Raw genomic sequence first — 17,551 nt, forward strand, 5'->3', positions numbered from 1 at the left:
TACATCTATGGTGATTTATTTCCGTTATGAAAAATATGCTGATTTTCCAAATCACGTTGAAACTACATAACTGCAAGGTAGTTTGATTCAAAAGCAACAAATGGTGCCTTGAGTAAATCAATAACATGTACTGTATGTATACTGTAGGAGTTTGATAAATGACAGTAGATGGACACACTTGGTTTATGTTCAGATAATGATAGATTTTACTGAAATGTCACTTTTTCTTCAGTTTTTCCCAGTTCTGATATAATAATCCTCAAGTTTAATCTGAATTTTTATGAACATCTACATGATCCGGTAAATTAAATACAGCAAAATATTAGATTTCTATTGGAAAAAATCTAAATACAGAGGAGAATATTGTAATAAAAGATGAAAAATCCCTTAAGAAAGGTTAAATACAGAGAAAATTTCATTTGGGAACTGGCACAAAAGTAGCACTGGGTCTTTATGGGTTAATGATCTTCCTCAGATATTAACCCATAAAGACCCAGAATTATTTTTGTGGTGACTTCCACATGAATTTTTTTCTCTACATTTAACCATTACCAAGCGATTTATCACTAAATTACTATATTTTATGATATTACTCTTGGCATTTTTGCTGTGAAAACTAGGTATTTTCCTATACTTAATTTACTGACCATGTTCATAAAAACTCAGTAAGTTGAAAGTTAATTTCTTTAAAACAGAAAAAATGAAGAAAACATGACATTTTTAGCAAAGTACATCAAAGATTCAAAGATTAAAAAAAAAAAAGAAAAGCCAACTCACCAGATGCACAGAATAAGAATAAGAATAAGAATAAGAATAAGAATAAGAATAAGAATAAGAATAAGAATAAGAATAAGAATAAGAATAAGAATAAGAATAAGAATAAGAATAAGTGGTATGAAGAATAAATTATAATAGAATATAAAATGTATTCTGGTGTACTTTTGGTTTGTTTACTCTGTTTAATTTTCAAAATGAGGACAAATTGTAATCATTGATGTTTTTGTGATTAATTCCTCAATAAAAACAATTGACAAAGAATATAAAGTGTACATGTCAATATATCATTAATTCTACATTAAAACAAGCATCTAAAACCACTGTCATTTGTCAAACCACATGGGTCTTATTGTTGAACTAATGTTACAGAATATAATGTTCACTACAGAGACTATGGATGCATCTGTAAAAGACACCTAACCACATAAAATACACTGCATTTTACCTCAGTAACCACAATTTCACTATATTGATAGAATTAGTGGATCAAAACTTACCAAACATTTAGATCAGCAGATTCTTTTGGGTCTCTGAGGGTTAAATTTAATTTCGCCCTTCAAGACCTTAAGCCATTTTTGTGGCAGCTCTCTACATTTCACCTTCCCTATGTCATTTTTCATTAGTCATTTAATATTATCCCTTGCATTTTATTTTATTTTATTTTATTTTTTGTGAAAATCATGTATTTTCTTATATTTAATTTAATAACCATATGAATAGGCATACAAGTTCAATGTAAATACAAAGGTTATTATATTAAAACAGAGAAAACTGGAGAAAAAGTGACATTTTCTAACAAAATATATATAAGAATAAGTGTCGACATCCACTGTCATTTGTCAAACTACATGAGTTTTACTAGTGAATCAGTGTTTGTGAAGATGACTGTGTTTCTGTGTTCGCTATGGAGCCTCTAAGTGTCCAAAAGGGTCATATCTGATGACACTGAAAGGATTAGAAATTGCATTTGACCTGAATTTTGTACAAAAGTTAAAATGCTATCAAACTTTTTGGATCAGTAGATGCTTTCAGTCACAGGTGGTTGTTTCAGTCTTTGAGGGTTAATAAGATGATATGGAAAACAAATGACTAAAGTGCTTTTTAGCTGATTTTTCAATGATAAAATGTTATTATACATGTACATTTTCTCTTAAGTAGATGAGACAAAGTAAAACTGCTCTTGTATTTATTGAATCCAGGTGACACAGAAGAGATGATGATGGTAAGGACAGAAATACTGAGATAAAACAACTGTTTTGTTTTCTTCTTGGTACCAAACTGTACAAAAATATGTCATGAACTGATGAACTGTCCAAAATCTACACCATCTGCCCAGTTTTACTGTTTCACTGTTAGTCTTGGTGTGTCTTTCATGCCCTTTTAGTCTCAATATGTCTTTAAGTGTCTTTTACATAAATGTTTGTCCAGATGTGTATTTTACATTATTTTATTTTCATTTTTAGGTTGTTTTTGTCATATATGTGTTTACATCACATCCATCGTTTTGCATCATTTTCATCTTGTTGCATCTTTTACAAGTGTTGCCTCTTTTGCATTTTAATGGATGCTGTTGTGGTAAACATTTAAAAGATTCTTCCAAAATTCTTCTGTTAAGTAGAAAAAAATAACACTGATGTACAATTATTTAGAGATGATCTGCTTCCAAAATGAATTGTGTTAAATTATTCATACTTCAATAAGATGAAACTGAAAACAAATGGCAAAGTGCTGGTTAGCTGATGTTTTCAGTGTATATGATGAAGTATTGGTTTATATATATTTCTATAATAGATTTATAAATCTACCATTAGGAAGAACCTGAAGAGTGAATGTAGTTAACTGTGCAGGCTGTTTTGAAGTAGATCTGGTAGCTCTGAAACTAATTTTTCTCTCATTAATTCACAGAAATTCCCATTTTGACCCATGACTATATGTTGGAAACTTGAGCCAACCAGCATTTTTGACTTTTTTTTTTCTTTATTAGTGACTCAAACTCATTAAAACTACTTTTATTTTGGAGATACTTTACTTGTAGATCAGTGATGTGTATTCTTCCAAAACTCAACACATAACATTTGCCTTTAACCTTTAAAGGCCCAGAGCAGTGTTTTGGACCTCGGCCTCTCCCGTATTTATTCTGTTTGTCTATTATTTTACATTAGTCAGGATCAGGCGTCTTTGATTTAGAGGAACTTGAAACTTCATGTTGCTCTTACGAAGTCCACATTTTACATTTTGTTCTGTCTGAGAATGGATACAGAAATTGATGAAGAATTGATGAATGAAGAAAAAACAATTAATTAAAAGTTGAAATTTTTAGCTTCCAAATAATTTTGTGCATAATCTTACCTTTACTGAGTAACTTAAATCCATTTATCGTGGTATTTTCAGGAGTATTTTTCTGGGTATTTATTTATATTCCATTAAATGACCATTTACATGTATCCAAAAAGAATTATACTATGTACTGAACAAATGCAAAGACTGAAACAAATCAGTTTTTGTAAATTAAGTCCCGTTTTTGTGACTTTACAAATCACATAAATACGATTAGAGCTTCAGCAGCTATTTTACAACAATAGCTGCATGAATATGAAATTCATGTAGACACCCTCAAACTAACGACACTAAATGCATTTTCTCAGATCAAATTAAGCATTTTGTGTATTTGTTTATCATCTGTTCTAACTTTTCCAAATTTTTGTACATGTGATAATAATGGTGCAAAAAGGACATTACACTAATCTAATGTTACCGTGGTACCTGTGGTGACATTGTAACATTATGATGCAGCTATAATGGAATATAATATAGGGCACTTTATCAGTTATGAATCAGAATGACAACTTTTGGTACATAAGAAACTGTAAGTAACAAGGAGGTGTTCGAATTAATGCAATTATTATTATTAATCCAAAGTGAAGTCAATTCCAAAGTATCTTAAGGAGTAAAAAGAGACAATGACATTTTTTTCTCTAGTTATTCTGGTTATATTTATTTTATCTGGACCCTCTGATAGGTTTTCTGGTGGTCCATCTTTAAATCGTTTTTGGTTTTAGAACATTTTATACCTTCAGTATCTGCTGTCAGACATAGACAGAAGTATATGAGTGTATGTATTTGGCTCAACCTTGATTTTCAGATATTTTTCCAGTTTTTTTCACAAATAGTTTGACTATAATTGTTAATAATAAGTGGACTGTGTAACCAGCTGATCGTTCAGGCATTAGTTTGTGGTCATTTTTGGCTCTAAAACATAAGTATTACAGGAAGAAGGAAGGAAATCTCCACTGCAACACAAATTCATGTTGGAAATTTACAGCAATGCATTTATATGACATGAATGTCTATCCACTTTCCTCACATCTATCAGATTTAATTAATCGGATGATTATGAGGTTACAAGCATGAACTGAGTTGATTTGTGTCAACACGACATTCATTTTAATATGTTAAAATCATTACCCAGTTTTTTACATTTGATGAATAATACCAAATCAAATTTTTAGTCTTGGGTTTGTTTAAGAGACTGATCTGATTTTACTATGGCCAAACATTTCATATCTGCTTTAAAATTCATTTCAAAATGAATAATTCAGTTTAGTTCGATGGTTACACTGATACAGTGATTCAAGAACATAATGAAACCATTTAGAATTTGATGACCAAACTGGCTAATATTTATTCCTTATATGTTGGAATGCTTATCCATCTGCCTTGTATATATACAGTATATGTTATTGATTTACTCAAGGTACCATTTGTTGCTTTTGAATCAATGAAAAATCAACCGCTAAACTACGCTACAGTTATGTGATTTCAACATGATTTTGGAAATCAGCATATTATTCATAATGGAAATAAATCACCATGGATGTACCCAAGTGATGAATCATTCAGCCTGATGACGGACCTTGGAATGTGTCAGGAAGTGGCAAAAGCATTAAAACACATATTCATGGCAAATGCAATATTAAACTGTTTCATTAATTGCACAAGTCAGACCATGTTAGACCTATCTCTTCATGGCAAATATAACTTAACCAAAATGTGCTATTGGCATTTTATTCTATTTTCAGTGTGAGTTATTGTCCATTATACTAAAATTGCAAATGTATATAGTTTTAAGTGCTTGTATTGTTTGTTATATACAGTCTACTCTCGTTAAACCGCCCGCCGTTATACCGCCATTTCCGCTTATCGCCATCCGCCAGCCCAGTTCCATGCACAAACAACACTTATACCATTGATTTCCCGACGTTATACCGCCAGCGTCGCGGCGCGGCACCTCCGAGGTGCGGCTCCCAGTGTTGTCTTTTCCGTGGAAACCGGGTCGAAATGGCTCTTTGAGTGTTAAAGCTTGCCGATCCCTGCCTTACAACATAACAGAATCAAGATTTATTTAGAAACGCAATTAGAACGGGTTAACGGAGGCAGCATAGACATCATATAGTAAAGACATGCACATTATGGACGCAACCCGTTGTAACGCCATTTTCGCTATACCGCCAATTTGGCCGTGAACGGAAGTTGGCGGTATAACGAGAGTAGACTGTACTTTCTTACATAAATATTGAAAATGTTCTTATTAGTTGGATTTCTGCTTTTGAATGTATAAAGACCCAGAGCCATTTTTATGTCAGTTCCCAAATAAATTTTTCTCTTTATTTAACTTTTCTTAAGTGATTTATCACTATTCATTATAATATTATCTTTTGTATTTTGTGTTTTTTCAGTGTAAATAATTTGTTTCCTATAGATAATTTATTGATCATGAAGATGTTCATAAAAGCTCAGATTAAAGTTGAAGGTCATTATATCAGAAACAGAGAAAACTGAAGAAAAAGTGACTTTTTCAGCACATCTCATTAACTGAACTTAAAATATGTGTCTCCATCCACTGTCATTTATCAAACTCCATGAGTTTTACTGGTGAAACAATGTTGTAGAAGATGACGGTGTTTCCACGATAACTATGGAGCATCCAAATGGGTCATATCTGATGACCATGAAGAGATTTTTACATACATACAGCATTTTACACCAGTTATTTACATGTATTAATATGATTAAATGGTTCAAAAGTTATTAAACATTTTAGATCAGTAGATAGTTTTGGTGGATGGTGGATGTTTGGGTCTTTAAGGGTTAAATACATATTTGTGCCATGACACATTTTTTTACTGTCTGTTCATCCTAGAGGACAAACTCCACCTCAGTATGAGGTTTCTTCCATTATTTCTCTGTTAAAGGGGGTTTCCTGGGGTAGTTTCCCATACAGTAATGTTGTATATTGTAAAGTCCTTTCTGGTAAAACATAGCTGTGTCCATATATTGATTAGTTTTGACTGTATAATATTTCTTTTAACGCATAAAGACCCAAACATCCACCTTCGACCAAAATCATCTACTGATCTAAAATGTTTAATAACTTCTGAACCATTAATCCTATTAATCCATGTAAATAATTAGTGTAAAAAACAGTTTTTCATCTTTTCATGGTCATCAGATATGACCCATTTGGACATTCAGAGGCTCCGTAGTTACCATGGAAACACTTTCATCTTCTACAACATTGATTCACCAGTAAAACCCATGTAGTTGGATCAATGACAGTGGATGGAGACATATGTTTTATATTCAGTTAATGATAGATTTGCTGAAAAAGTAACTATTTTTTGAGTTTTCTCTGTTTCTGATATAATAAATCTCAACTTCAATCAAACATCTACATAATCAGTAAATTAAAAATAGGAAAATACATGATTTACACTGAAAAAACCTAAAATATAGAAGATTATATTTTTATGAATGGTGTTAAATCAGTTAAATATAGGGAACAATTACTTTGGGAACTGACATTAAAGTAACTCTGGGTCTACATGGGTTAATGATTGTGTAATATGATATCATGACAAATGATAATTAACAAATTACGCACATGATGACGCTGACCTAAATGAATAATTGTCAGCCCCTTCTGTGGTTCTGAATGAGTGAGTGTTTATCCATTAAAACAATGCTCATGACAAGTGAAAATACAGAGGAAGAGTGAAGGAGCGAGAAGAGGAGTGGTGCGGTGTGGTGAGGAGAAGTGACATCATGCTTTTAAACTTAATAGATTCAATCTGGCGGCGTTTCCCTAGGCAAACCTTCCACTCCACTCTGAAAGAAAGAGACATTATACTATAGTCAAATTCTTTACTTGTTTCTCATCCTTGACTCATGCGCAGAAACTGATGGCTATATTGTTGGAAAGTTCTCCACTGCGCTACCACCTCAGGAAACGGAGGATCTCTAGAGTTTTGGGTTTGTGGCCTCCCGTGTTGACTCTGGCTCAAAAGGGAGAGATCACAGCGAGAGCCTGGTGTGTATGATGATTAGAGCTGATGATGAATAATGAAGAAGACGGAGGAGAGAGAGCGCTGTATCTGCTGTGGCTGCCGCACACTATGACATCATATTTGGCCACTGACTGCTGGTCTTCTGGCCACTTTGGCAAATATTTCCACTCTTTTCCATAGTTTAGCATTTTTTGCCTGGTTGCTTTTCCACTGGTCTCTGTTTCTTGATGTCTGTGTAAAAACAGCCAGGCAGGGACAGTACTGAGAGTGAGGAAACTGGGACAACCAATTTAACCCATAAAGACCCAAAAAGCCACTGGCGAGCAAAACCAGCTACTGATGTAAACCGTTTAATACCTGTTGATCCACTATTTCTATTAATACATGTAGATACAGTGTTTGTGCTTCATTCAAGTAAAAAAAAATCTGCCAATGGAACCAGTGAAACTTATCTTGGTAAGATTTCTTGAAATAAGATTTTCAAGATCTGTTGTTTAAAAATAAGTCCTTATATCTCACTGAAAAGTTACTCTTTAGGTGATTATGTCTTATTTTAAGTGTGATGAGATATTTTGACTAGAAATGAGAAGAATACACTTGGTAAGATTTTGATTTTTCCCAGTGTAATTGGTGTAAAATGCTGTTTGTCATCTTTTCACAGTCATCAGATATGACCCATTTGGACATTCAGAGGCTCCGTAGTTACCATGGAAACACCGTCATCTTCTACAACATTGATTCACCAGTAAAACCCATGAAAAGTCCCAATTTCTTTAGATTTTTCTGTGTTGATATAATAACTTTTGAATTTACTCCAAGCTTTTATGAACATCTATGTGATTAGTGAATTAAATATGGGAAAATTCATGATTTATACTGAAAAAACTCAAATTAAAGTGGATAATATTGTAATAAATGGTGATAAATCACTTAAGAAAGGTTAAATATAGAGAAATAATCATTTGGGAACTGTCATCAAAGTAGCACTGGGTATTTATGGGTTAATTAAATATAGGAAAAAACATGATTTACACTGAAAAACCTCAAACTAAAGAGGATAATATTGCAATAAATAGTGATAAATCACTTATGAAAGGTTAAATATAGAGAAAAATTTATTTGAAAACTTCCACTAAAGTACCACTGGGTCTTTATTGGTTAATTAAATATAGGAAAATAGATGATTTACACTGAATAAGCTCAAACTAAGCAGAATAATATTACAACTAATGGTGATAAATCACTTAAGAAAGGTTAAATATAGAGAAATAATCATTTGGGAACTGTCATTAACATAGCACTGGGTCTTTATGGGTTAATTAAAAATAGAGAAATACATGATTTACCCTGAAAAAACTCAAACTAAAGAGGATAATATTGCAATAAACGGTGATAAATCCCTTAAGAAAAGTTAAATATAGAGAAATAATCATTTGGGAACTATCATTTACATAGCACTGGGTCTTTATGGGTTAATTAAAAATAGAGAAATACATGATTTACACTGAAAAAACTCAAACGAAAGAGGATAATATTGCAATAAATTGTGATAAATCACTTAAGAAAGGTTAAATATAGAGAAAAATGTATTTGAAAACTGCCACAGAAGTACCACTGGGTCTTTATGGGTTAATGTTATCTCTATAATGACAAACGTCTCCTGTGTGCTTTTGTTCAAAGCAAATTTGGATATTTATTTATCTTTATCATTGCTGTTAACTTTGGGGTTAGACTGCCATCAGTAAGATAAGGAAAATTCCCAGATTGTTAGAAATTTTGCAAGCCCCCATGACTCACAAGCAAAAGACGCAACAGGGACAACAACGCAGATGTTGGGCGTAGGACAGACGTTAAGACACATGAAAGGAAGTGACACATCCGAGCCCAAATAGGTAGAAATATGCTGCTGTCTCTTTCCACAGTTTACCAAAGGCATCAGAGGAACAGCAGACGCCTTCTTCTGGGCAAAGTCCGCCGCCCCCTTTCCAAACAGTCGGCTTCCTTTGCACTGTGATGCTGAGTGATGTGGTGGACTCTGCTCAGATCCGAGCCGTGTCCCTGGCTCCTGGATCATTTCTCAGTGACCTCACAGCGTGATCATTCTGAGCTAAAGTGGCTTTTTTTTTAACTTTTTCCCACACTGTAACTCTCTCTTTTAGCATTGGGCTTCACTCCTCCAGTTCAGATCTGGATTATTGTATCAACATTTGGTTTTCATTTGTTGAAAGAGGGCGGATTTGTCAAAGAAGTGCAAAGTAAGCAGCCCCCTGTGTACATTACCCACTACAAAAGCAGAGAGGGGCTTAGGAACGGCTTGAACCTCCAGCCTCTAAATTACAGACTTTGCAAGGCCAGGAATACTCTCAAAAGGAAGTGCCCGGCAAGACAGAAAAAGAGGGTCTCATTCCGGAAACTGGTGGGTGCTGCGGCAGTGACCCACATCCTCTGCCTGCCACTCCCCCTGCCCTGTTGCCTGCATACAGCCCACATGAGGTGGAGGAATGGTTCAGCTATGATCTGACCACCACATAGCTATTCCACCTTCCATCCTGCTGTACGTCCTCTCCCTCCTCTTTACCATCTTTGTTTTGATGTGGCCCAGCCATGGCCGAAGGGTAATTCCCATCATTTTCCATTCATCAGTACAGCTATTTTTATTTTATTAGGGACATGTGAGACAGTGAATCAGCTTAGACGATTAAGGACACTGAGGAGGAGGAAAACATCTGCTGGAAGAAACAAAAAAACTCATCTCACACAAATCACTCTATTGACTCCAGGGTCAATTGGCGTGCACTGCCCACAGTGTCGTGTCACCGTGTAACAGTTAGTCATCGTGGGCCTGATAATGGTTACAGTGGAATGGCTGTAGGTCTCAGTAACAGGAACTTTCACTTCTACGTAACATAAGTGTGCTGGTAAATACAATGAAAGTTAATGCCCAGTCATTTCCTCTGCAGCATTTACATGTACCAGACCATGACAAGGATACGTGGGCTTTTGAGGTTACACACAGCAGGTTGTCACACTTTCCTTTAACCTCTTCATTACCACAGACCCTTGAACACATCCCCAATGTCTCCCTAAAAATAAAAAGGTGAAGAAGTGAAAAGCATTAAAGCTTGTAAACTTAACACCAGGAGTCCCAGGAGTAGCTGGTTGTGTGTAGTAAATGTGCATCCAAGCTAAATGTCACTTCTTCCTATGTGAAATGCCTGATAATGTTGACCTAAAATAATGAAAATAGTTTTAAGTGGAACTTCAGGGCAAGTTTTCTCTTTGTTTTTGTCACTTGTTGATGTTAAGGTTTGAATTCACTCCTATCTGTTATACTTTATTTCTTACCTCAATCTCTCACCATTTGTAATGAGATGAATTGTTTTAGTGTTAATATCATTCTTGCTTTTGCTGTTTTTTATTTTTTGTTTTTTGTTTTTCATTATTGGGTTTTGTTTTTTGCTGTTATAATAGGGTAAATTTGCCAGTGCAGGACTAAAAAAGGATTATCTTATTTCATCTCATTTAAAATAACCCCTTCCACAATGTAAAATGTTAAATAATTGATAAACACAGCTTTGTGAATTCCCCATTTCCAAACTAAAGTATATTTTGCATCTTCTATAGAATAAAGCATAAATCATAAATAAAATCAAAAGGAGTCAAAACTGAAAAAAAATATCTAAATATGGGCATTTTTTTGACTATTATAAAATGGAAGGAAATGTCTCCCAGTAGTATATTTCCGAATAAATCACTGTGTATGTGTTTTTGAAGATGTAAGATAAAAGTAAGCTTACATCTCATTTCAGAAATTACTTAACCAACTGATCATTTTGACCATTTAATCAGGTAACCCTTGATGATCAATCATAATACACAATTCAGTGATTCTGTGCAAGACAATTATTTATAATGTGAGAAGAAAAAATACACCTAAAAAAGGAATAATGTATTTATGCATTGCATTGTGGTGTTGGATCCACATAATTTAACAACTAAAATGAAATGATGCACATGAAGACAAACACACATGAACTTCTGTTGTAAAAATTCACTTCTTTCTATAATGTCAGATTATTTCCGACCACTTACTGAAATTCAGAAGGGCCCTGGCTTCCAAACAGTTAAACTTCTAGATTCACTAAGTCATTGTTCATAAAACCTACTCAGTTGTATTACAAAATTCTGGGGAAAAACAAACAATAAAAGCATGTCATGGCTTGCAGGGATGATTATTTGTTGGGTGCAACAACAACAATAACGGTAACGCTGACAGATGTTGCTCTACCTATGATGAAATATCTGAATTTTTCCCTTGTTAATGTGTCTCTTTAACTTGAGGCCTCAAACCAGAACCAGATCATGCATGAATGACACACGGTGCATTGAACTTTCTCTTGTTGTAGGGTAACCTGCTGCTACATATTGTGTCGAGATGACTATTACATGATTTAACGAGTCATTTGTTATACCAGTATCTTATCATGACAAAGACAAACACACTAATCAGAAATGGGTGAATCACAGTCTGTTTTACAGTATGATATGTGATAACTCACCTGCCCGGGCATGTAGGTCTGCAAATAGTCACAGTATGTCTGTTGTGTGAAATACTAATGCAGGAAGAAGTGAAGACAGTCTGGTATTTGGCCAAAGCAGTTGTTTGAGGAGATTTTATGATGATGAAATGGAAACTATATGTTCATACTTGTGATCAGAATAGTTTCAGCCTCTGTGATGGCAATTCACATATTCACATTTATTATATGATCTGATGATGTTGAATGAAGCACATATATGACATTCAGTAAATAAACTTCATCTGTCTGAAATACTCATATATTCAAATGCATTATTATATGGGTGCTTCTATGAAACTGGTCCCTAAAAACAGGATATGGGGGCTAAAAATTCAATTTAAAGCAGATGTAGACTAATGTTATGAAGCAAGTTTGGAAGAACTTTGGGTCTATTTTAGAAATACATATTTACCGAGATAAAAGAGAAACTATTTTTCAGATAAAACACATTTTTATATATATATATATATGTATATATATATTTTGTACAAAAATCCACATGTAACACGGTAAAGAGGACACGAAATTACATGCTACTAGTTTTTCTGAATTTTTTTTTTTTTTTTTATTCTCTCAGGTTGTTTCTCTCAGATTTTGGGAATGGAAGTAATTATGTAAAAAAGGATAGCTGTTGCAAAATTGCTTACAATTTATTTGTGTTTAAATAGGCAGGATCCCCATGTAACGCCAGGGAACAAGATGGGTTACACGCGAAACCTAGAATGAGACTGCTGATTCATGAAAAACCTGCATGTCTGGATTAGAAAAACCACTAGGATCCTCAAATTTAACAGTGTCTTTATTTATAGTGCTATATGAGACCATTTCAAGCCATGTTTTCCAAATAAAATGCACTGACACCTAGGTAGTTTTTCATATCCCAATTTTGGTCCTATTTGGGCTCAATATTTTATTAAAAAAATCATTATTTTTGGGATGGCTCAAAGCAAGAGTATAAGTTTTTTGCATTTATCTGAAGTCATCATAAAATACATCCTAGGGGAAATACGTCTAAATTTCTCTTTTATTATTGGGTCTAAAAAGCTGGAAAAGTGCCAGATACCAAAATGTACCCAGTTTCATAGAAGCACCCATATATAATAATACTAATAAAATACCTTAAGTCCTTTACAGACAGACCTTAAAGGGCTTTGGCAATTATATGCTTTTAACCAGTTAAAGCCCTAACAGCAAATGTTATTTTAAGCTGCAGAGTTCATGTCAGAGTCAATGCAGCTAATACTTAGGATAGAACTGGGCTAAAAACTTTGGAGAGAGAACACTCATGCAGTATGGTGTTACAGTTGGCTGACCTAAAACTGAAAGTCTCTGCATAAGTCAAGGAGAGTGAGGCTATAAATCTAATTATGAACTGAGTTTTACACAAATATAGGGTTATATTTTCACTTTGTTCACAAAAATGCCGCAAATAGAGCTGAATCATTTCAGTTTACACATTGGTGAGTAATGGACAGATGTTAATGGATACTAAGAGATACATCACAGAGAATTACAGCAGATTAGGTTATACATCAGTGGGTAAATGACAAAGATTAATGACTGTAATTCACATCAAATATACTCAAATTAATTCTGATGACTTATAATCATACTTGTTATCATCAAATTAATTATAATCACTGAATGCAAAAGAATAAGAACGTAGCCTGGTCATGCTCCTGGATCAGACATACTCTGGTCTCACCACAAAGTAGTAAGTGAACTTGTCATTGGCGCATGGATAGGGCAGAACCTGGGTACTGTTCACAGCAATATATGCCAGGTTTGCCTTGAAGTCCTGAATTTGGCAGATGTACTTGTCTTGGCAAATCAGTAGAAGACGGTTCCTAAAGACAATGCTTGGTTGGTTGTAGTAATCTTGAAGAGAAAGCCTCGCCACAGGGACAGACTCACACCTCAGACCCATGTTTGAACATTCGTACTGATTCATGAAGACATTCGCCTGCCAGCTAATCTTCTTGTCCTGAAAGATCATGCTGTTGTGGAGTGGTGTTCTGAGAGACTTGCTTGTAATTTGATTGTATTGATTCTGATATGAATAGCGATGGTTGTAATTGACTCGGTTTGAGGACGTTTTCTCCAAAGGCCCAATAGTAACACCCCATGGCGCAGCGGTATAGATCCTGGGCTGGTAATCTTCATCGTCTTTGTCAAAATTAGAGCTGTTCTGAAGATTACCGAAAAGCATGACATTAAACTGAAATGCTTTCAACATGTTATCGCGATACAGATTCTGATGAGTTCTGTAGAGCAAAGAGCTGGACTCTAACTCAGACAGTTTCTCGACAGGAATCATAGGAAAACGAATGAAACCCAACAGGTGAGCCTGGGATTCTAAGCTTGTCCCATTGCGCTTCTCTATGATCCATGTCTCCACAGTCTGAAGCAAATATGACTCATCTGGCACTACCAGGTCTGAACGAACCAGAAGAGCTTCAAGGAGTTCCACTGAGACGCGAATCCAAGCTGAAGATCTGGTTAGATTTTGGTAGTTCCAGGCTAGGTACTGGACACAGTTCTCCTGGAGGACAAGATCTTCAGTCTCCACTGCATATTCATAAAGAGAGACCTGGGTGGCAAAGGAGGCATCCTCCGGAAGGACTTTAGCAAACATCTGACCTGCATCTTTTTTCAGCTGCTCCACCCCAAAGTTAGAAGCCATCCAGTGGAGACATTGCACAGAGGAGAAGGAAACCTCAATCTTTCGGGTGTAAAGATACCTGTGAAGGACCACATTGAGAAGACAATGATTCTATTATTAAACCTTAAAGACCCGTAACTAGTTTTGCCACAACTTCAAAATGTTTTTTTTGTCTTTCCAAAGTGATTCATCATCATTTATTACAACATTATCTTCTGCATTTTGTATTTTCCAGTGAAAATCACATATTTTTCTAATATTTAATTCACTGTTCATGTAAAACCTCTTAAAAGCTTAGAGTAAATTCAAAGGTGATGAAATGAAGAAAAAGTGACTTTTTCAGCAAAATGCATCATTAACTGAACATAAACCAAGTGTCTCCAGCCCCTGCCATTTATCAAACTACATGGGTTTTACTGGTGAATTAATGTTGCAGAAGATGGCATTCACTACGGAGTCTCTGAAGATCCAAATGGGTCATATCTGATGACAAACTGCATTTTACACCAGCATGTATTGATTAGTGGATCAACAGGTTTTAAACATGTTAGATCAGTGGATGACTTTGGTCAGTGGTGGATGTTTGGGTCTTTATGGGTTCAGCATTTTTGCAATTTTTTTGAGTAAGAGTCTGATAGCAGTACCTGACAAAGGAGGAGAAATGTGGAAGGCAGGTTGGGATGACTTGGACTGTCATGTTATTAGTACCCTCTGGGGCTGTGAAGAATGGGAAGCGCGAGAGGATAATCTTGTGTGCACAGATTGTTGTATCAACTGTCTGCATGGTCCCATCCGGCTGCTTGTTTCCAGTTGCACTCTGGACTAAGATCAGGAAGTTGCAGTCCTTCCCACTGTCAAACAGCTGTCCGAGCTCCTCAGACAGAGTGATACTGTTGTCAAGCAGGTATGTGGAGTCACTGGAAGTAATGTCAATGCCTGAAGGGATAAAAAAAAAGAATAATGTGCATGTTAGGGAAAGAAACATACTTTTAAAATGAGAAATGAAGTGTAGGCTTACTTAAGAATTCATATAATAAGTTGCATATAAATGGCATTTTTACTTTGTGAAGTTTCACAAATAACTCCAACATCCTCCTTGTGGGAGCAGTCTGTGACTCCCCAGCCACTGAATGAACACATGTGCAGATAGTGCTCTGTTCCATTACATGACATATCATCCATCCATATTGGTCCAGATTCTATGATAGAAAACAAAAGGGAACAGAGTTATAAAACTCAACTTTTTGCCCTCTGAAATCTGCACACTGCCTCCTAGTGGAAGATCAGTGACAGTAAAGTGTACCTTTTCCATAGACTTCCCCAGTGACAACAGCTTTTGCTCTAGGGAAGTTGAGCTGACGACACACCACCCTGGCCTCATTTATGTCCCAGTTGTCGTCACACACTGTCCCCCATTGTCCGTTGTGGTAAATCTCCACTCGGCCCGCAGAGTTACTCTTAGAACCAGAAAGTCTCACATCACCCTCCTGCACTCCGGGGGAGGGGGGTTTCCCTGTGTACAGGAACATGTATTAACAGTGCACTCAATCTCAGTTATAAAATATGTAATTTTCTATGCATGCAATAAAAGCTGTTTCGGATGACTCACTGAAGAGGTTAAACTTCATTGCATTTCCGTAAACATGGAGAAGTAGCAGAAGCCACAAAACACAGACTCCTCTATACGAGAACATTTCCAACCACCTGACACGGACAAAAAATATCACAAAAGCGGCAATATGAGATAAATCTTCACCCTTCTATGTTCATTCTGCATAACTTTATATTAGAGTACTCTTCATTCAATGAATGGCTTTACAACATTACATAAAACTGCATTTTTTGTATGCAAATTAATGAAAGTATTGTTTAAAAAAGTTAACATAAATCCACTAAAAGTTGTGATAGGATGCAAGAAGTTAAAATCAAAACTACTTTTTTGCAAGAAAAACACATAACCTTTTCTTGTCTGGCTGTAAAACCCTCCTTTCTTCAAATGCTGGCCTTCCCTTTGAGCTCCAAAACACTAATGTCACTTCTTCTTAAAAAAACAGTGTTCACATTCACTTCTGTTCCCCTGCTGGTTTCTCTGAGTTTCATTTACCATGAAAGCAAACAATCAGGATGTTTCACAACTGCTGTGATCCAGCCCAAGCCTGCTGGCTCAGATTTCTGTTGAACCAGTCTGGCAGCTAAATATACCTATAAATAAATGACAAGACAAGTATAAGACTTTATCAGCTCATCGAAAAAGTACACAATATTCTTTAAATAATGGTGAGGTTCATAAGTAATGAAATAGTGCAACAGTGAAAATGACGTTTGTTGTGTGCAGATTGGGCAAAATTGTGTAAAAGTCATACTGAGTCAACTTTTTCTACACTGTAACATCAACAAAAAGAAATACACTTCTCAGAAACATGAGTCACAGAGTGTTTTACAGTTTGATGCATGAAAACTCACCTGCCGGGCATGTAGGTCTGCATATTGTCAAAATGTGGAGGAAGGCTTAAAACAGTCTGGTGTTTTGAAAAAGCACTGGCAGTCGTCTGAGGATTTCATGATTCATGGATCAGAAATGTAAATTACTCTCACCAGATAAGATGAGATAACATTATCCTCTGTTTGTCCTGCACTGTGGAAATTTACAGTGTTACAGCAGCGAAGAGCAGGAACAATAGTAGCAGTAAAAAAAAAAAAAAAAATGCGGAAAATGGTAAGAAATTAACATAAATGAGATCAGAGCAATAAGTGTAAGGGAATAAAAACATGTCAAATGGAAAACAGCTCACAAAATGCAGAACTGGTAATGAAATGCATATGAACCTGTCCCTCAGGGAAACACTTGGCAACAGATATCATTTTCAAGCTTCTCACAGTCAGAGCAGCTAATATTTGCAACAGAAATGAGTGGAAAAAAAAAAAACTTTGATGACTCAACTCATAATAATGATATAACACATCAAAATAATACATCACACTTATATAGCACTTTTTTGGACACTCAAAGACACTTCACAAACAAACAAAACAAAAGTACAAAGGGGCTCAAGAAAATGCAAGTTTGAACAGGTGAGTTTTGTGTAGTGATTTGAAGTTTTGTATTGAATTCAAGTTCCTGATGTTTTGTGGGAGTGCGCTCCATACAGTGGGGGCAGCTGCAGCAAAGGCTCGGTCCCTCAAGGTCC

At 35.3% G+C, this 17,551-nt stretch overlaps 1 protein-coding gene across 1 annotated transcript; it reads right to left on the reverse strand.

Moving 5' to 3' along the window:
* Positions 1–13,091: 13,091 nt before the first annotated feature.
* Positions 13,092–16,530, reverse strand: LOC115424515 (galectin-3-binding protein A). Its single transcript, XM_030141829.1, has 6 exons — positions 16,323–16,530; positions 15,973–16,067; positions 15,667–15,876; positions 15,425–15,562; positions 15,008–15,299; positions 13,092–14,442 (listed from the first exon to the last, which is right to left on the reverse strand). The coding sequence occupies exons 2-6, from the start codon at positions 16,055–16,057 to the stop codon at positions 13,386–13,388; spliced, it is 1,782 nt and encodes a 593-aa protein (XP_029997689.1). The 5' UTR covers positions 16,058–16,067; positions 16,323–16,530; the 3' UTR covers positions 13,092–13,385.
* Positions 16,531–17,551: the final 1,021 nt, after the last annotated feature.

This window comes from Sphaeramia orbicularis, chromosome 8 (assembly GCF_902148855.1).
Source record: "Sphaeramia orbicularis chromosome 8, fSphaOr1.1, whole genome shotgun sequence".
Taxonomy (NCBI): Eukaryota; Metazoa; Chordata; class Actinopteri; order Kurtiformes; family Apogonidae; genus Sphaeramia; species Sphaeramia orbicularis.

What these genes read in the sequence shown, in the direction of transcription:
- LOC115424515 (XM_030141829.1), bottom strand. Translation starts at nt 16,057, where the DNA reads ATGTTCTCGTATAGAGGAGTCTGTGTTTTGTGGCTTCTGCTACTTCTC. An exon ending in TGGGGAAGTCTATGGAAAAG is followed by an intron (nt 15,563 to 15,666) that starts GTACACTTTACT and finishes TTTCTATCATAG; the next exon opens with AATCTGGACCAATATGGATG. An exon ending in CATTTCTCCTCCTTTGTCAG is followed by an intron (nt 14,443 to 15,007) that starts GTACTGCTATCA and finishes GGTCCTTCACAG; the next exon opens with GTATCTTTACACCCGAAAGA.